General features: G+C 39.7%; 1 protein-coding gene and 1 long non-coding RNA gene across 2 annotated transcripts in view; one reads left to right on the top strand and one right to left on the bottom strand.

Annotated features, from left to right (window-relative positions):
• Window positions 1-6,987: 6,987 nt before the first annotated feature.
• On the bottom strand, window positions 6,988-16,007 carry LOC109376289 (uncharacterized). The gene is made up of 3 exons (XR_002122714.1): window positions 15,763-16,007; window positions 10,331-10,418; window positions 6,988-7,026 (listed from the first exon to the last, which is right to left on the bottom strand). It is a non-coding gene; the product is annotated as an uncharacterized LOC109376289 (long non-coding RNA).
• A 936-nt stretch (window positions 16,008-16,943) lies between these two features.
• CLDN18 (claudin 18) overlaps window positions 16,944-20,858 on the top strand; it is a 29,651-nt gene continuing 25,736 nt past the window's right edge. Inside the window, exon 1 of the mRNA XM_019632163.1 lies at window positions 16,944-17,163. Coding sequence (XP_019487708.1) covers window positions 16,944-17,163 — 220 coding nt within the window. The remainder of the gene's footprint in view (window positions 17,164-20,858) is intronic.

Raw genomic sequence — 20,858 nt, 5'->3', positions numbered from 1 at the left:
GAACGCTACAGCACCAAGAAGCAGTTTCTGGAATCACAACTTTCTAAGTACAAATGTCCAACCACAAACTCAGGTGTTGAAGAAAACAACTATCCATTCTTTCACAGCTGAGCATAATTTTTACTTTGAGCCCCATTTCACTCAATGACAGACACTTGGATCTTCCTCTGTTTTTCTGAAAGTGGAATCCAAGCTCAGGAGCCTATATGGTACCAAGGCACCAGGGAGGCATCATCTGTAGAGAACTTAAAAGCAATAATAATATGTATTCAAAGTGGTCTGCTTTTTTAGAATCATCATGTGACAATACTATATAATGCCAATGATGAAATTCTGCTCCCCAAATATCTTTTGTCATTCTAGTATCTAAACAATTGCTGTGGTTATTCTTGAGTATTAATACGAATATATAAGTAGTCTTCAAATTAGCACATTTTTATTACTTCTCTTTTAATAAATATTTTCTATATAGAAGTTAATTCAGAACATTTGCTGTTGTCCAGTTGGCCCCAACACACTCGAACTTAGCTGCACAAATTTGTTTCAAGAGTAAGTTCTTAAGGGTTCGGTATCATTGTGTTTGCTTCAGGCAGTTTAATATCCCCAGCTCCTGTGGTTCTACAGATTCGTGCATTTAATCAGTAGATTTAAAATAAGCCATGATATCGTGTTTATTATAAAGACAAAGAACATGTACTATTTCAATTCTGTCATTCTATTAATCCATTTGGAGTTTTTCTTGTGTTAAGAATTTAAGAGTTCAAATTACATTGTAATTTTTTCCTTCTTTAAAACAACCCTAATGGCAGTAGAAAGTCTTAATTCATGACTTTTTGCCTTTTCTGTACTATAATGTTTGTTCCACTTTTATTTTTTATTTGATGGCATAATTATATATGGAAATTTGACAAAAGAAAAATTTCATGGTCCACATTTCTTCTCTGGTGATTATTATTATTTGCTTCCTTTCACGATTGTTGCGGAAAATAATTTTGTCAAAATAAAATGTTAACAAATGATCCTCTGTGGGTGTCAAATGTACTGGGTACACCATTGTTAGAGTGGACATACTGATTACTAAAATGTGACTTTTTTTTGTCACTCTGATTTGTGGATCTTTGCTATCTAAGAATGATTGGGAAAACTAGGGGACCTGCTTGGGAAGTCATCCACAATGAGATAAAGAACTATTCCAAGGCTGGGTTTGACAGCATGCTGGGGAAGGAAAGTTGTGTTGGGATTCCAACCCATGCACTCAGCTTCTTCACTGTATTTGACAAAGTATCCTGGAGGGAATAAAAACCCCGAGCTTTACACTGGGGGCCTACACTGAACTGAAACATGATGGAAATTGCAGGAAATGTCTGCCAACACCAAGTGTCAGCATTATACTTCAGGTAAGGATGTGCCTGTGCACAGCAAGAGCTGTTGAGATGCACAGAGAGGGTCCTCAGAAACCTGGTCACTGCCAATGGGCCAGAAATGGCCATTGTATTCATCATCCCAGGTGAAGACTTTCAACAAGCTCCTTGATAAAGACAAAATTGAAACTGATCACAGAACCCATCTCTATATGTTAACTGTCTAGTAAAAAATTGAGTGCAGTGTCATTAACAAACCCCTTTTTAGTCTTTATAAACATTCCCAAAGATCGTTGCCTACAGATGCGGACTGCCTAAATTTTAGAACAAATGAATAGGTCTCATAGAGTTAACCCAGGAAAGCAGCTCCCTCCCCCACCAAAGGCCATGTTAACAGCCTTATTTCTGTCTGAGTAACCTTCATGCTACATTCACATTTTTCTTTAAAAAAAAAAAACAGAAACACCATAAAACCTTGCATTATATGGAAGATAAGAATCTGAAAAGTACTCTAATCTAAAACAGTAATTGGAGCCATTAATTTATATATAATTGGAGGGTAGAGACCTCTGCCCACAAATTTGACATTAATTTCACTAAAAGAAGATATTAAAACACAGCCTTGTAATGGAATTATTAATCTGATTAAAAACTTTATTCACTAACATGAACAAGCAAATCAAAAGAGAAGAAATGAAAATGTCCACAAATATAGGAAAATGTACTTATTGGTGGATGATAATCAAAGAATTACAGGTTAAAATAGACATCACTTCCATCTATTCTTTCACAAAAGTATAACAATAAAAATATTGGTAATCCTCAATTTTCAAAGATATGAAAAATTGTCATTTAAACATGTTTTTTTAGCAAGAGTGTAAGCTGATCTAACTCTTTGAGAGAACAATGTGATCAAAATTTTAAATGTGCATCTTTTTTATGTTCATATCAGTTATTTCACTTCAGGTAGTTTATCCTAAGGAAATAAAACAAGTAGGAAAAGATTAATGTTCTAAGATATCAATATCATTGTCCTTTATAGTAAAAAAAAGTTATAAACAACTAAACATACATTAATATGGAATTGATTAAATAATTTATAATATAGTCACATGATGGAATACTATGCAGGCTTTTAAAAGATTGAGGTAAATTTTGACGTAATGGCATGAAAAATTATTCCATGATATATTAAACTAAAAATGATGAAGTTATAAAATTCTGAGTATGACCAGTATGTTGAATAGGTACCATTGTAGACATAATAATAATGCAATTTTATTTGGGGTGTTTTATTGTCTCTTTAAAATTTGGCGAGTGGGTGTAAATTTCCTATGCAATGAGATGAAAACTTCACAGGCCCATGGTTTTCTACTCACTCTTGGTGAGACAATCCTACAGTCTAAGTTACAATTACTGTCTCAATTCAAAAACCAGAATGGTTGGTCCATGATACTAATCAAAACTCCAAACTTGACTTAATATCATTTATATATGAGACCTGTTAAGATATTAACCCTTTGTCATTTGTCTTTTAACTTTGATTTTGATGTGTTTTGCTGTAGAGCAAATCTATTTAAGGCCAGAATCCTGCAATTAAAAAGGAGAGTGGAGTTGTCTTCTTTGCTCTTTTCCACATAGAATTTCTCCTCCTCCCCTCTCCTATGGCACCCTTCCTCTCCCAGGAAGACCTGTCAGCTATGTCTGGTTCCTTGAGGTTGGGTGTGTGCGAGTGGGGTGGGAGATAGGGTGGGAGGAATGGTGAGGGGGCAGGAAAGGTCTTATTTGAACCTGTCCAGTGGTAAACTTGTTATTCGGTAAAAGAAATTGAATCAGAAACCAGAGCGGAACAATAGACATCAAAGACAGCATCTAATCTGAAGTCCAAGGGAAGCAGGTGGGGCTGTTGGTTTAGCTGGCTTAGCTCTAAGAGAGGAGGGGGAAAGGAGGAGAGTACATTTCAAGTGGCAGGAAAGGGATAGGCAGCGGCTGGGACAAGAGAAAGAATGACCTGTGCAAGAAACAGGAGGTAGTCCAGGGAATTAGGAAAGAAGGAAGAGGGCCGGGGAAGGGGGGGACCATGGCTACCCAGCCCTTACTCTGCCATATATGTATTACCACCTCCTGAGCAGGGTGCTTTGTTAGTCTCCTTTAACAAAAGGCATAGTGGAGGCTCAGAGAAGTTGAGTAAGCAGTGAAGCAAAAAGCTAAACTCTGATTTCAAATCTCTTATTCCTTCCAGAAATCTGTGGTTCCCAAACAACCCACAAACCCAGTATCAGGCTGGCTGCTCAGAATCACCTAGAGAAGTTCTTTAACATTCATAATCCGTAATCCCTGGCTTCATCCCAGACCTACTGAATCAGAATCACTGAGCAAGATGGTCAGGAAATAAGACATATTCATAAGCTTTTTAGGTGATCCTGTGGTGCAGCGAGTTTGGGAACTAGTATATTAGGTGTATCACATTACCTGCAACATGTAGCTGTAGGGCAGGGGGCAAATGAACTGTTATTTCCTGACACATACTTTGCTTTACTTTATTACGAGCACCTTCTGGGCACTGCTTCGAGTATATCTCCATACGTTATCCTTCCTCGCCATGCTTATGAGATTGGTATCATCTCCACACCAGCGAGAAAGCTGAGAGTGGTTATGTGATGCACTAAAAGGGCGCTTAGTAAGTAGCAGAGCTGGGATTCAGACCCCAACCTGTAGGACCCCTAGTTCCTAGTCTTTGTACCTTACCACACTGTACAGAGGGAAAGGCCTTAGGATGATGGGGGGAGGAGAGAAGAGAGATCCAGATACTGCAGATGAAAAGGATAATTATGGAGGAACTCAGCGAGATCTGTAGTAGTGGCCCAGGCTGTGAGAAACCTTGGCTGGGAAACCAAGTGGGAGGGAAACTGAAGAACAGGTTCAGGGGCTGTGTTTGTGGATTTTCCCATTTCCTGAGAATCTGCCTAGTGAAGGCCAGCTGGCTCTGAGAAGCCGTTATTCCAAGGGGCTGGCTCCCTCTTGTGGCACCTACTGCTGATCCCTGAGTGATCTGAGAGCAGGCAGCCTTGGAGAGAGCAGTGGTGGCAATCTGGCTGCACATTGGACTCACCTGGGAGCCATTAAAACCTACCCACGCCCCCAGGCCAATGGAATAAGAATATTTGGGGGGGATTTAGACCTGCACTGTCCAATACAGTAGCCACTAGCCACATGTGGCTACAGATGTGTAGTTCTTGAAATGTGTAGTTCGAATTGACATGGAAGTGCAAAATTACATACACACTGGGTTTCAAAGACCTAGTACAAAAAAGAGATTGTGAAATATTAATAATTTTTGTATTTATTAAATGTTGAAGTGGTATTTTGGACATATTGGGCTAAAGTATATTATTTAAATTAATTTACTTTTTAAAATGTAACTACTAGAATATTTTACATTACATATATGGCTCGCATTTGTGCCTCACATCATATGTAAGATTGCCAGATTTAGCAAACAAAAATACCAGCTGCTGAGTTAAATTTGAATTTCAGATAAACACAAATAATTTTTTTAGTATATTTAGTAAATTTCTAGTGTAAATATGTCCCATGTGATATTTGGGACCTACTGATACTAAAAATAAAATTCAATGGGTGGGCCGGCCGAGTGGCTCAGTTGGTTAAGAGCTCGCTCAAGAGTTTGAGCTCTGAGCAGCAGTGGTTCAAGTCCAGCCCGAGCTGAGCAGCCGCTGAGCTGCCAACAGGTAGCAGGATGGCTCAGCTAAAAAAAAAAATAAAATTCAATGGGTGTCCTGTATATTGTGTGGCTCCCTAATATGTCTATTGGACAGCACTGATCTAGGTACTTCCTACTTAGAATGTGATCTTGAAGACCAGCAAGATAGGTTTTATCTGGGAGCTTGTCAGAAATGCAGCATCTTGGGCCTCAGCCATAGCTACTGAACCAGAATCTTCAGTTTAATGAGATCCTCAAGTGATTCACACAGACAACAATGTTTTAAAAGTGCCGAGCTTGAGAACCACCAGCAGAATGGAGTCAGCAGTACGGGAGAAGGGAGATGGATCTGCCCAGTGCCCTCGGCCAAAGCGAACAGTCCTGGATTCCAAACTGAACCCATTCGCCTCTCTCCTCTCTCTCCACAATGTGCAACACATAAAGGTTGATTGAATAAATTAGCTAAATGTGAATATGTAAGTGAGTGAATGAATAAGTAAATAAACGAATGAATGAGTAGGTAGTTTAATGGGTGAATAGGTATATACATGTTTGGGATAGTGAATAAATTCGAAAGCAACTAGAAGGATGACTGAATGGAGAATTTCACAACGAATTCAGAACTACACAAGGCCCAGCAGAGGGAAGCATATGGCTCAGACAGAAGTGGCCCAAAAAGTTGTCCCTTCCCTTGCCCAGGACGAGACCATGAAAGAAGGGGCACTCCTCTTGGCCTGAGACCCACCATCTGCAGCCTAAAAAGGGTGGTGAGGAAGAGCTTCCTTCTTCTCCCAAGCCAGCTGAGATGGACCTTCTGTGGGACCTGAACACATAGCCTTTTGCTCACCAAGCACTGGCCCACCCTGCCCCTGCTCTGACCTACCACCAACTGGTTCTCCCTCAGAGCACAGTCAAAATTGCAGGCAATGCTTTTAATTTCCTTTAATTCTATAAAGTGGTCAGGCCTTAATTAATCATTTATTTTTCCAAAATGGTAATTTCTTTCTGGAGTTTTCTTTTGCATTATAAATGTACCATATAGAAAGGAGAAACTGAAAGGCCCCCTATAATCCCTTCCTCCATAAATAAGTACTGTTAACATTTCAAGTATATCCTTCTAGACATTTTATATAATTATCTATACATACGTATTTTACATAAGTGAAATCATGCCAGGGATATTATTTTATGCCCCCTCTTTTCATATCAACCAAAGTATACATATCTAATTCTTATAAATGGCTGCACATTATTCCTTCAGGTGGATGTACCATAATTTATTGAACAAATCCCCTATTGTTGGACATTCAGGTGGTTTCTGAAGTTACTGTTATTATAGGCAATGCTGTTTACTTCCAACCACACACCCTTCATTGCCTAGTGAATTTCTACTCATCGTTCACATTTCAGTTCAATTTCAGCAGTTTCATTTTAAACTGAGAAAAACTTTTTTACTTCTCTTTACCAAAGAGGGGGGGAAAATTCTGCAAAGATACAATTCTTTTTTTTTAAAGATTTTATTGGGGAATTGGGGGAGGGGAACAGACAAGTTGCTACCCTTTTGTTCTTCAATCTAGTTGTAGAGGACGTTGCTTCACTGGCCCATGTTGACACCATCATTGCGCTCTTCCCGGGAGAGGCAGATCAGTCGCCAGCCTCTGGACAGCCGCTCACAGTGGCTCTTGGCAGCTCACACCGGCTGCCAGCCACTCACACTGGCTGCCAGCCACATACGGCAACTTATGGCAGCCCACTACAGCAGGGGCTGCAGCCTATGGCTTTGCCGGCAACTCACGGCAGCCCAGCTCCAGGTCGAGCTGTTGTTCACCATTTTAGCTGTAGAGGGCAGTGTCATTGGCCCTCATGTGGGATCCGAAACGGGGCTCTGCTGCTCAGAGTTGGTGTCCCAAGCCAGCTCTTAACCAACGTACCACTCGGCCAGCCCTGCAGAGATACAATTCTGACTTAAGCATACACCAAAAAAAAAAAGTAACTTAGCCATCAGTATACTTGGATTCTCAGTCTACAAACATTTATATTTTGGTTGATGGCAATACCACATTTCCCCAAGAATAGTAAAAGAGTAAGTAATTTACATTTGCTTAATAACAGTGTTAAGTCCGGTGGTGCCCAAAACAAAATACAGCCTACCTTGAAGGAGTATTAGACCCTCTGTCTCTAGTGAAATAGAAAATTGCTTACAGCTTAAATGTTAGATTTTTCAACTTGTACCCATCAAGATTCAAAAATCAGAGGATCTGGGTTATCAAAATTTATATTACACATAAAAAGTAAATGCTGAAATAACCTAAACACTCAATAGTGGGGGAAAGGTTATGCAAACATGGTACATCCACATAATAAAATATTAAAATTTATGCAAGATATTTTTTTTAAGCTGAGCTATCCTGCCGCCTGTTGGCATCTCAGTGGCAGCTCAGCTCAGGCCAGGCATCGAACCGCTGTTGCTCAAAGCTCACACTCTTGAGTGAGCTCTTAACCAACTGAGCCACTTGGCTGGCCCTTTTAAAGATTTTATTGGGGAATTGGGGATGGGGAACAGTGTTGGGGAATTGAGGAAGGGGACCAGCCAAGTTGTTGTTCTTCAGTCTTCGTTGTGGAGGACACCAGTCGCCACCTGGCTGCCCGCCAGCAGCTCATGGCCCCTAAGCTCAAGGTGCTGTGTTCAGTCTTATTTGCAGGTGAGGGTAGCCACCATCCCTTGTGGGAGTAGAACCAGCAGCCTTATTGTTAAGAGAGCATGCTCTGTCCACTGAGCCATCTGGGCAGCAGCTCAGCCCAAGGTGCAGAGTTCAGTCGTAGTTGTTGGTGGGCATAGCAACCAATGAACAGGCAATCTTGTTGTTACACCAGCTGAGCCATCCTTCCACCTGTTGGCAGCTCAGCGACAGCTCAGATCGGGCGCAGAATTACTGGCCCATGTGGGAATTGAACCACTGACCCTGTTGCTCAGAGCTCATGTTCTTAAGCCAACTCTTAACCAACTGAGCCACTCAGCCGGCCCACAATTAATTTTTGATGAAGAAAATGTTTTTGATAAATACAAATGAAAAACATGATAAGAACTCTATGTGCAGTATAATACGAACTATGTAAAATATGTATATATTCAAGGAAGTTAAGATTAGAAGGAAATAAAGCCAAAATATTAACAATAGTACCTCTTAGAGGTAGAACCATAGTTTATTGTTTTATTCTCTATGCTTTTCTAGTTTGGGGCTTTTAAATTTTTTTCCTTTTATTTTGTTTTTTAAACTTTTTATTAGACTATTTTTTAGAGCAGTTTTAGATACAGCAAAACTGAATGGAAGATACAGAGATTTCCTGTATATCCACTATCCCCACACACATGTAGCCTCTCTTAATTATTAACATCCCCCACCAGAGTGGAACATTTGCTACGATTGATGAACCTACACTGACACATCATTATCACCCCAAATCCATAGTTTACATTATGGGTCACTCTTAGTGTTGTACAGTCTATGGGTTTAGACAAATATATAATGACATGTATCCACCATTATAGTATCATAAAGAGTAGTTTCACTGCCCTAAAAATCCTATGTCCCACCTACTCATCCCTTTTCTGGATTTTTAAATTATTGTTTATCCTTTACCATTTTCTACCATTCACATTATTTTTCATGAAAAGAAAAAAATTAATACTGTCATTTGAAGAAACCTTCTTGTGAAGGAAAATAAAATGCAGGTTAGAGCTTTCATTCTCCCCATGACTCAGAAATTCTTCAAGCACATTTTCAGCTCCCCTGGATAACAGCACCCAAAGGTGAACATGCAGTTTGTGGGCTGAGTGTCAGGAGGAGGAAAGGAACCTTATGCGCCTGCAGCTAGTCAAACAGAAACCAGCCCTCCCACCTTGTTTGCTCTTTTGTCTCATTCCCTTCCCGAGAGCAGTACCCCCACTTCCTGATTCTGAGTGTCAGCTCAGATAAGGCGAGTGCTGGTGGGTAAATGAGCAATTCTAGGACCGTCATCCCATATAGGGGGTTTCTTCTCATCTATTGCACACATTAACTGAAGATGATTTGATTTTACATTTTAATTTTTTTTCAACTAATCCAAAGTCAGGGGGCAGGGGGGGTCCTCCCCAGCTCATGTACACACTCTTTAGTTTTGAAAGCAGTCACTACACAGGACCTTTCAGGAGTGTCCTGAAGCATCATTGCACTTTTTTTTTATTGGCCCAACATACAAAAACCTTCCCGGGACTAGCGGTATATTTTCCTTTAGCATACCTCCATTCTTTCAAGAGAAATTTTTATTTCAACTTCTTAAAAGATGATTTCTCATAGCACCACATTCTGTTGGTTGCCTTTTCACTTTCTTGATGCTGTCTTTTGCCACACAAAACATAGTCCACTCTCTCTTTGAGCCCCATGTCTATTCCACTGCCTTATAGGAATGCTCTCTCTCCAAAGCCATTATCATTCCTAGTTGCCAGTCTCTCTTAACTTGCCCATAACTGATTTGGCCAATAATTACCAAATAGAGAATGCACATGACCTAGGGACAGAAAAAACAATCCACTGGGGTACAGGAAGATAATTTCAGAACTTCTTTTTACAATCACTTTTGTATTATCTCCCTTTAGTTTCCACATTAGGCTATGTTTACAATGTAATACATAAATATGGTAGCACATATATATCATGTATAAATAACCATACATATCTGGGGACAAGGACTGCACCTTATCCATTTCCATATCCACAGTGCTTAGTGTACTGCTTGGCTCAACAATTGCTTTTTAGACAAATGCATCCACGAATGAATAAAATCAATCACATGAAGTCAACCAGTCAATGGTGTTCCCCAGTCCCTGTTTACAAAACATTCTAAATAAGTCCCTGCTAAGGCCATAGTCACAGTCCTTAGAGACTTTTCATTGCTTCCTGCACTCTAACCACCTGCGCTAACCGGCCACCCGCCCCTCCCCTCCTTTTTTTTCATTGCTTCCTTTCTTTTCCATGCCTGAGGTGAATGATTTTTCACAGGACACACCACACCTACTTCTATCCACCTCAGTCCCTGCCCCCCTCAACCAGATCATCCTGAGTCCCCAAGATCTCCTATCTTAGCCCATCTGCATCCTCTCCCAAAGTCAGCACCTCTGCTTAGAGTCACCAAAATCTTCACCTTCACCTTCAGCTCAAGAGTCATATTTCTGGCATCTAGATCCTGGCATTGCTCCCACTCAACAAACCTTAGCAGTGAGCATCTCACTGACTACGACTGCTCCTTGTTGTCCAGATCCAGGCTTCTGCACCCATGTATGATAGTGGTTTTCTCACCTGAAAAGAAATAGGAAAAAAGATGGAGGATAATATGAAACAAATAAAAATGTATATGTCCTATCTGTCCATGACTGTTCTTTATTATGATATTGTAGTTTTGTATGTTTTTATATTAAATATTCTTTCTCTTATAAATAATGGTGATTATGCTAATTAGTTCTTGTCCTTACTGGACAAAAGCAAAAGTTTGGCAGTCCCCTTTGGGTTCTGAAATCTTTTATATGAAAATGTATTCGTTCACACAATCCAAAATCCTGGGAATCACCAAACCATCAGCAAACAGAAATGTTTTGTTTGACTTGTTTTTAAGGTGGGGAGAGGAGAAGTTAATTCATGGGGTAAAATACAAATAGTCCACAAGAGGTTACAAACTAATCTCGCCATTCAATCATGATGGCTTAGCACATCTGTTTTCCTAACAGCAATAGCAGATTTTAGAGCTGGGAGGGAGTGTGAGGAGCCTGGGGCACTGAGCATCAGTGAGGAAGGGAAGTCTCAGAGAAAGATAGATAAGTGAATCTGAGGATCATCTGTGATGTTGTCACACCCATGCCAAGGCTGATTCTGTTTCAGAACTTTTGCCCTAAAAGGGCCTCCTATATTACGGGTACACCTTGATATTGGCATGTGCTGGCAACAGGGAAAACATGGACCTTGTAGATAGTATCCATTATTCCTGCTGCATCCTGCTTTATCACCAAAGGGAGCAAGGTTTGGGTTTCCCAACTGAAACCCTGCTTGGCAAACAAACAGGGTTTTGTCTTGTCTGAGAGGATCCATAAAGTTCACATTCTTTTCCAAACATGCTAGGCATATTTTGTATTAAAAATCCATATGCTATGAGTCACTCGAACTGGAACTGAAAAACACAGTCAGGTTCTAGAAAGCCAATGAGCGCTGGGCAGTACTTTGATTGGCCATTCTTATTGGCTTTAGAATGAAATCTTGAGACTGAAATGGGGTGGGATACTTGAACCATTCATACTCCCTGACCACAGTCAGGGGAGTATTATCTTGTTCCTCCCATAAGCCAAACCAAATGAGAATGAGTCACACATGGCTGCATCTTGTCCTTGAAACACCCATATTAGGCTGAAAGTCAGGGTTCAATGGTCATTTTTTAGTCATATCTGACTGGGCAACATAAGCTCATATCAAGAACATGCTGAGTTTCTCCTCCAGCATCTGGGACGGACATTTCACCTGGAAGGAGCAGGTTGACTCTCTTGATTCTGGAAATTTGAACTTGATTTTTCAGAGCCCACACTCAGTGCTGAAGACTCTGGACATAATGGTATCCAGCCTGTTATTTTTCAAAATATTCCTGTACTGTGGATAAAAAATACTCTTTACTTCTCTGGGAAACAGAAGCCCAGGGGTTTTTTTGTTTTGTTTTTTTAAGAAAAACTACTTTATTTATATTTGGAAGCTATATATTTTTTTGTTTTTTTAAATTATTTTTATTGTGAAATACACATTTTTTAGAATTAATTTGGCCCAGTTTTGATAAAATGGTATAAGTAAAATCTCATAACAATGTCAGAGTTAGGACATGAACATCTTCACAGGTTATATACATACTGAGATTGCTTTGCCTCTGATTCTCAGATTTGGTTAAAAAAAATTCCTACAAATTTCTCAAGAATCCTTGACCACTGGCCATCTGGACAGAAGGTTAGATACAAGGAGTTAAGGTGTGTTCTCTTGGCCACAGGGCTAAGTGCACATCTGGCAGCCAGAGGTTGCTTCCAAGTTTTGGCAATTAGGAATGAGGCTTTGATTAACATCTGTATACAGGTTTTTGTGTGGACATAAGTTTTCAGCTCATTCAGATAGATATCAAGGAGCATGATTGCTGGATCAGATGCTAAGATTATCTTTAGTTTCGTAAGAAACTGCCAAGCTGTCTTCTAAAGTGACTGCGCCATTTTGCATTCCCACCAGCAATGACGAGAGTTCCTGTTGCTCCACATCCTTGTTAGAATTTGGTGTTAGTGTTTTGGATGTTAGCCATTCTAATAGGTATGTAGTAGTACTTTGTTGTTTTAATTTGTAATTTCCCAATGCCATATGATGTTGATCTTTTCAGATGCTTATTTTTCACCTGTATATTTTCTTTGACGTAGTACTGTTCAGATATTTTGCCCATTTTTAAAATCAGTTTCTTATGGTTGAGTTTTAACAGTGCCTTGTGTATTTTGGATGGGTCCTTTATCCAAATTTTTTGGTTTTGGATAAAAACATTTTTGCAAATATTTTCTTTTCCAAATATTTTCTCTCCATCTGTGGCTTGTCTTCTCATTACCTTGAGGTTTATAATTATTTTTATTCTCAATTTTTAAAGATATAATTCTATGATGCTCTGGTCTCTATTGTTGCAATTGATATAATGGCTATAATTCCTTTATTTATTATACGTTTTCTTAAAGGTTTTTCTCTTTATCTTTGGTCCTTTACAATACTACAACACATCCAGATGTTGATTTATTTTTATTTACTTTTTGTGAACTACTGTACATCCCTAATATGAGATTGATGCTTTTCATCGATTCTAGAAAATTCTTAGCCAATAACTTATCAAATTGCCTCTCTTACATTCTCTTTATTCTCTTCCAGTACTTCTATTGGACGCATGTTGGAACTTCTTATCCTATCCTCCATGCCTCTTACTGCTGTTTCATGTTTTCCATCTCTTTGTCTGTCTACATTTTGCATAATTTTCTCAGTTCTATCTTGTAGTTTGTGAACGCTAACTTTAGCTGTATTTAATGCTAATGACCTGTTGTTAGTTTTCTATTGCTGCCATAGCAAATTTCCAGAAACTTAGCAGCTTCAAACCACACCCATTTATTATCTCACAGTTTCGGTAGGTCAGATGTCTGGCATGATGTGGTAGGATACTCTGCTTAGCGTCTCACCAGGCTTAAGTCAAAGTATCAGCCATGGCTATGGTTCTCATCTGGGGCTTGAGGTCCCCTTTCAAGATCACTGTTGGTTGGAAGAATTCAGTTCTTTTCAGGTGTAGAGCTGAGATTCCTGTTTCTTCGTCTTGCGATTCCTTTTATCTTCAAATCAACAATTGTGCATAGAATCCTTCTGATTCTTCTAATCTCTGGCTTACCTTTCTGCTGCATTTCTCTCACCTCCTGTTCGCCTTCCTCTTTCCCTCCTTGGGGCTCACAGGATTACACTGGGCCTCCCTGGATAATCTAGGATAATCTCTCTATTTTAAGGCTCCCTGATTAGTAACTTTGATTACATCTGTAAAAACTTTTTTGCCATATGACATAATATAACCAAGAAGCAGAATTCATAGGGGCCAACATTGTGCCTACTACGCTGTCCACTGAGTTTTTTATTTCGTTGACTATATATTTAATTACTAGAAATTCCAGGCTGGGGGTTGTCAAATCTTCCTGTCCTTTTTTCATGGTGACTTGTTTTTACTTACAATTTTTGCTTCTTCTTTTAGTCTTTCACCAATATTAACTAATTTTCTTGGGGAGTCCATCATATGTGTTTGTTAACTCTTGTGATTTTATTCATAGTCAAATGGTGGGCTGGAGTCAGCCTGTGGGAGCTGGTTCTGCACATCGCCTCCCAACTTTGCATCCAGTGATCTCACATTGGTAGCTTGAAGTCAGTCATGGTGGGAGCAGTTATGCCACTGAAATTGGCAAACGCTGTTAAGTCAGTAATTTTTTTTTCTTTTGAGAGTTGGTCTGCCACTATGTATACTACTGTTTATAATAGATTTTGAATTTTGTGTGTTGAGCTCAAGATTGACAGGGATTTACATGTAGAAATCCTATTCAACCTGCAGCGAGTGTTTTGCAGTTCCTCCTGTAAGTCTTTCTAGATGGGTTATCAGCCTGGAATCACCTTTTAATGCTCTTATCTTAGTGTGGGAGTTTCAGAACATGATGTGGGATGTGTAAATTCAAACCCCAGTCACATATGAAACAGAGGCTCGTGGTCATATATTCTCAGAAGACTTTTTTTTTTTTTCCATATAGGGACAAGGTCAGACTAAGCCTAAGAAGCTCTCTTGTTTTCTCCCTGGGCCAGTGAGCTGAATTTTCTTATACATCCCTTCACTATATGAATTGTTGAATTGATTACTGAATGAATCCTTCCAGTGGTTTTCAAATTATGTTCCCTGATGCCTTGAGGGATTCTAATAAATGACCCAAGAAACTACTTCAGGGAGCAAGAGAAAAGTGGTCAGACAATTCCCTCCATCCTATAAACCAGAGTAGCACAAATTTCTCTTCTCCTAAAATTGCCATGAAAGTACACACACACACACACAAAGTACACACACACACACACACACATTTTATCTACATGACATATTAGTCTTCCTGACAATATCACAAAGAAAGTGGTTCCTCTTTTTTAGAATTATGAAATTTCTCAGATATTCCAGACCCTTTACTTTAAAAATGGGAAAACTGAGGCACAGAAATATTAGCCAACAATGTATAACATAATTCCGTGAGTTGGTAAAAAGACTTGAGACTTGAGCCCAGGTTCAAAGTAGGTATGATAACATTTGAACCAAAAAATTTTAAAAGCCTTTCTGTAACCAGAGACATTTTGTGTGAGAAATTGGGGTTTAATTTCTGATCAATATGAAGAAATACAATGTGTGAGTGATTTGTCAATCACCAAAGCTTTTAATTATATTACTCACTATCAGTCTGCCCTTAGCAATATATGCATCCCTCTGTATCTGTGGGGGATTGGTTCTAGGACCCCCGCGGAAACCAAAATCCATGGATGCACAAGTCCCTTATATATAATGGCATGTTTGCACATATATTATGCACACCATCCCATATACTTTAAATCATCTCTGGATTACTTCTAATACTTAATACAAAGTAAGTGCTGTGTAAATAGTTGTTATACTGTATTGTTTAGAAAATAATGACAAGAAAAAATAGTCTGTACATATTCAGTACAGGCACAAAACCATCATAGATAGACCTAACTACATCATACATACATATCAGCAACAACGTAGCTTTGTTTTTCTGAATATTTTTGATCCATGGTTGGCTGAATCCATGTGGATTCTGCATCCACAGATATGGAGGGCCCACTATATTTGCTATTCTTTTCTGAGTACAGGTCTCCACATGCAATGCTTAGCATTTCACATTTAATCTACAAAACAATCCAGGGAGATAAAACTAGTATCTCATTTTACAGATAAAAACAATAGGCTCAGAGAGGTTAAGTGACAACTAGCTGTTGTCTCACACAGCTAGTCGGCAGTGGAGTGAGGATTGAATGCAGGCTGTCTAGCTCCAGAGCCCAGAGGCCTGCTGCTTACCTCTGCTGTCTTCCCTCCTCCATGGTCGTTCTGCTGAAGGCAGAGTCCATGCCACAGAAGCTGCAAACAGCTTGACCACATTAACTGCTCATTTCCATCTAATTACTACAGTTGGTTATTTGCAAATTCGTCTAGTCCCTAAAATTTATTTTAACCCCCAAATCGATACTGGAAGCACTTCCCTGGTCATTACTGGACGTGGGCATATGCAGAAGGCAAAAAATTTGAAGTGCTAGAGGTGCAAGTTCTCAGCTAAGACGGAACCAGGTTAAGCTCTGCCTTCTTGTTTCAGCTCTCCTGCTGTAATCAAGGGTGCTTCTCTATTAGAATCAAGGATTTCTCTATTTAAAATGGTCCCCTCTCCTAGTGCTAAAGTGCTGTCTAGTGTTTCCAAGCTCAAAAAGGCTATTATGTGCCTTACAGAGAAAACCATGTGTTAGATAAGCTTCGTTCAGACATGAGTTATAGTGCTATTGGCCACTAGTTCACTGTTAATGAATCAATAATATATATTAAATAGGGTGTCTTTAAATAGAAACCCACATAAAACAAGGTTATTTATTGATCGGTTGATGAAAATGTGACCAGAGGCTTGCAAGAACCTAATCCTGTATTTCCCTTCGGGGCAATGATTCAGCATTTGCTAATTCTGTGTTCCTGGTGACATTATAGAACATAACGACCATGATTAACGAGAATCAGCTGTGCTTCATCCGGCCTCATAACGAGCGTTACCTAAGTTTTTAAATTAAAGTGGCAGTGAGACCACATGGATGAAGTTCTTTCTTCTCCAAGTATTTTGTGGCTTAGCTACTGGAGAACCTACCTGGCCAACCTGCCAGACCTTCCGTGCAGCACCTTTGGCACTTGCTTTACCCTCTACAGAGGGGAACCTGGTTAATCAGGAAAGAAACTCCCTCAAAAGGTAAACAGTGAGTTGAGTGTACAAATGGTGGAAAACAAATGACTCTTGGTACCATGTTGTGGAAATTATCTCACGTAGGTAGATAAAGGAGCAGGGCGAGCCCAGGTGGCACTGTTGAGTCCCCTCCTCCATTTCATGGCCCATTGGTGACGTGTGCACCAGCCTTTTCGAGAAAACTCTATCCCTACACTCAGCACTCTCAGAATTGGGCTGTCCCTCTGTCGTGTGGTGCTCTGTGTCAACGATCTACCCCACCATGGCCGTGACCGCCTGCCAGGGCTTGGGGTTTGTGGTTTCACTGCTTGGGGTTGCGGGCATTATTGCCGCTACCTGCATGGACCAGTGGAGCACCCAGGACTTGTACAACAACCCAGTGACGGCTGTATTCAACTACCAAGGGCTATGGCGCTCCTGTGTCCGAGAGAGCTCTGGCTTCACCGAGTGCCGGGGCTACTTCACCCTGCTGGGATTGCCAGGTAAGGGCCAGTGCCTGGCCGGCTGTCAGAGTACACTGGGCCTCTGCCTGAGGCACCACTGAGGGACCATGGGGCGGGAGGAGCAACAGCCTCCACGACCAAGGTAGGAACAGGGGTGTGGGAACCTTAGGGAGAGGAGCTCTCTGGAGCTGTCAGGGCTCCTGCCCCCCTAACTAGATGGTACAATACTCCCCAAGGGGCACATTTTAAAAGATAAGTCCTATGTGAACAATGACATTGAGTCTCAATCACCCACAGGAAGAGGACCCAGGAGATTAGACTTCAGCTACTTCATTTTTTTAGCCCCAAGATTCTCCCTCTCTGAACTGGGAACTGAATCTATCTCCAGGCCCCCTTATGCCTGGTCCCAACTTCCAGGGAAGCCTAAGCATGTAGTAGCAACAGAAATGGGGCAGCAGAGGCACCAGAGAAAAAGAACTGAGTGCTGTGTTTCTCTGGGGTGTGCCAGACAGGCCCCTTCTCTGTGGCTCCAGGCTCCTGACCTTCAGAAATATTGGCCACCTAGAACCAGACCCAGGGTACTCTGCACAGAGGCCTCTTGTGGCAAGTGAACTCTGCCATGGGGACAAAGGGATGTGGGCTGTGACGCTCACCTCCCCAGAATGGCGTTGTGTGTTTGTTTGCTTAGTAGAATAGTCATTTTAACTTGAAGAAAAAGTCAAGTCTCAAGAGAAGACACTTTCACTCAGGTAACAGAGTTAGGCAATGAATAAACTTGCCATTTTTATTTTTTAGTTCTTTGTTCCATATATATATATATATATATATATATATATATATATATATAAATCAAAGTCTCAAGAGAGGCATTGATCTAAGGTGGCATTGTAAGAAGGATCAGAAATAGAAAATAGAGCTTTCCCCATCCACACACTTGCCATTTGTCAGGGTCAAGACTTAGACATGCACAGAAGGAAACAAGTGAAAACATCAGGCATACAATGATTCATGTCTAAAGGTAGACATTACATACTTATTGATGGACAGCCCACTATAGCCTCAGGAATCTGTGGGCTTAGTACCACCCAAAATATGAAAGTACACTCCAAGCTTGGTATGACAAGGTGCCAAGTGAGGACAGAGGACAAGTGCTACAGGAGATAAAATAAGGGTGAAACTGCTTAGGAAAGGCTCCACCGAGAGGGAAAAACCACAAGTGACCCTTGAAAGGTAGTTAGGGTTTCGAGGGGTAGCATCACAGGAAGAAAAACAACATGGGAAAAGGCATGAGGGTGTCCCATGCACGGGGAAAAATGAAATAATGACCTTGGCTTGAGGAAAGGGTTTATGTGAAGACGATTATGGAGATCATTGAATGCCAAGCTGAAAGAGGAAAGGGCTGGGTATAAACAGGAGAACATGAGCCAGACCAGTGGGTGATGAGCTGCTAATTTAGTGGAGTCTCCTTCCACTAGGAATTAGAGGGAAGGTTGAATAACTCCCACATCCTCTGAGCGCCTCTGTAGCTCAGGGTCTAACCACCTGCCCATGGGATTCTCCCTCACCTCAAATGCAAACTGCCCAAAATCTCTCCAGAGGCTAGCCTGGGTTCATACAGAGTAGAGGTCACGAAGGAAAGAATCAGCCAGGGGCTGATCTTATGCCACACAGAGCACCCAGGTAACATCTGAGGGCTTCATACTGCTTCACAAAGGGCAAAAACCAATGAGAAATCATGCACTAACACTTGAGTAAACTTCCTTACCATGTTTTGTGTAATTTCTACAAACCACCCTGTGAACTTGGTGCTATTATTATCTCCCTTTTAGAAACAAGGGAACTGAGTTTGGTTAATGTGCCCAAGGTCACATACAGATGGAGCCAGGACTCAGACCCTGTCCTGCCTGCACCCAAGTCCCAGCTCATAGCCCTAACAGGGAGCTCCAAGGCTCTCAGACTCAAAACAGAAATCAGTCCTGACCCAAAGCAGAAATCCCCAATGCAGAAGCACCTTCCTAGCCTCACCTCTTACCCAAGTCTGGCAAATAATCAACAGGAAAGATCTTGTTAGTAATCTAGTAATATATTAGGATCCTTAACAAATAAATCATTCGTATACATTGACGGGAAAAATGCTAAAATTTCATTAAATAAATGAGAAAGAAGCACAAACTGACAATTCAAGAAAAAGAAAAAGACAAATGCTTCAGAAATATTTGTCAAAAACAAAGTTCAAACTCATCAATAACCAAAGTGATATTAATTAAAACAAGTGAGCATGTATAATTTACCAAATTGACAATATAAGTAAGGGTATAGTGAGACAAGATCTTTCAAATACTGCTGCAGGGAATAAAATTCATAGAAAAAAAATCTGGTTCTACATGAAAAAGATTACTTGAAACTTCATACCCTTTGATATCTTAATCCCACTCTTAAGACTACCCTAAAAGAGTAATCAGAAATTATGGCAAAGAGTTGTCTGAAAAATGTTCATTATAACATTGTTTTTGATACAGAAAAAACTGAGGGAGAGGTATAATCTAACTGTAAAAGAATATATGCTGTTTAGGTGAATAATAGCACTTCTATATAATGGGATACTAATATGCTCATATTAAAATACTATTTTACTCATCAAATGTTTAACATTAAATATATTAAATGAGATTTACAAGGAGCTTTAATTGCACATGTATGCAATTAAGTGAAAAAACCAAAACATCAAATTGTATAATCTCTTAATCAGGTAAAAATTATATACTGAGCGTAGTTAAAAAGGAAGTATTCCAAATATCTTGTCTATATTTAAAATTACGAGTGATTTGTTAAAATTTTCTCTACTTTCAAATTTTCAATTATGAGCACCAAAAGGTGGAATCAGAAATTAGGGATAGACAATGTGGTAATATATTTATTAAATTAATAGATGTATCAATTATTTTATCTTCCTAGTATACTAATTTTACTCCTCCCATATTTTATTTTATATTGCTATTTGACCACCATTTTTGCTTAAGTACCATACATGGTGTTATATTAATATTCCTAAAAAGAAGTAAGGAAAAGGGGGAGGACTGTCTTCTCCAATATCAGTAAAATAATATAAGTTTCTGGAAATTTATAACCTGAAATGAAACTACCAGAACCATATTGAAACCTGCATATAGGGATGATTTTCCCTAAGAAGTCAGCAAAACATTTTGCTCCATTTTAGAGGTGATTAAACAAAGTTGTACCAACCCCATACAGTATTGTTAGACAGAATCAGACCATGAATTATCAGTATTATTATATATTATTATTACATATCATTATAATCAGACCATGAATTATCAGTAGTCTAAGAGATACATTTTATATATTTTAACAAAACCTATTGCCTTGATGGGGAAGCCAGATTTTCCTCAGTGGACCCCATTCACTCTTTGGCAGTGACAGCTGAAGCAGTGGTCCCCTCATTTTAGAGCACAGAAAACTCACCAGAAAGTAAAAAATCCCATCTTCCAGATGTTTTAAAACATGTCAATATTTATTTCACATTAAAAAGTTGTATAGACTTATAATTTCTCTCTACTCATTCAGTATTCTGCCTACGTAGAGGTAGCTTTAGTTTATCCTTTAAAATCAATGTTTCCTTATGGTACATTTACACAATGGAGTATTACTCAGCTATAAAGAAGAAGGAAATAGTACCATTTGCAACAATATGGATGGAACTAGAGAACATTATG

This window comes from Hipposideros armiger, unplaced genomic scaffold, assembly GCF_001890085.2.
Source record: "Hipposideros armiger isolate ML-2016 unplaced genomic scaffold, ASM189008v1 scaffold_1093, whole genome shotgun sequence".
Lineage (NCBI taxonomy): Eukaryota > Metazoa > Chordata > Mammalia > Chiroptera > Hipposideridae > Hipposideros > Hipposideros armiger.
This window is presented reverse-complemented; position numbering and strand designations above follow the sequence as displayed.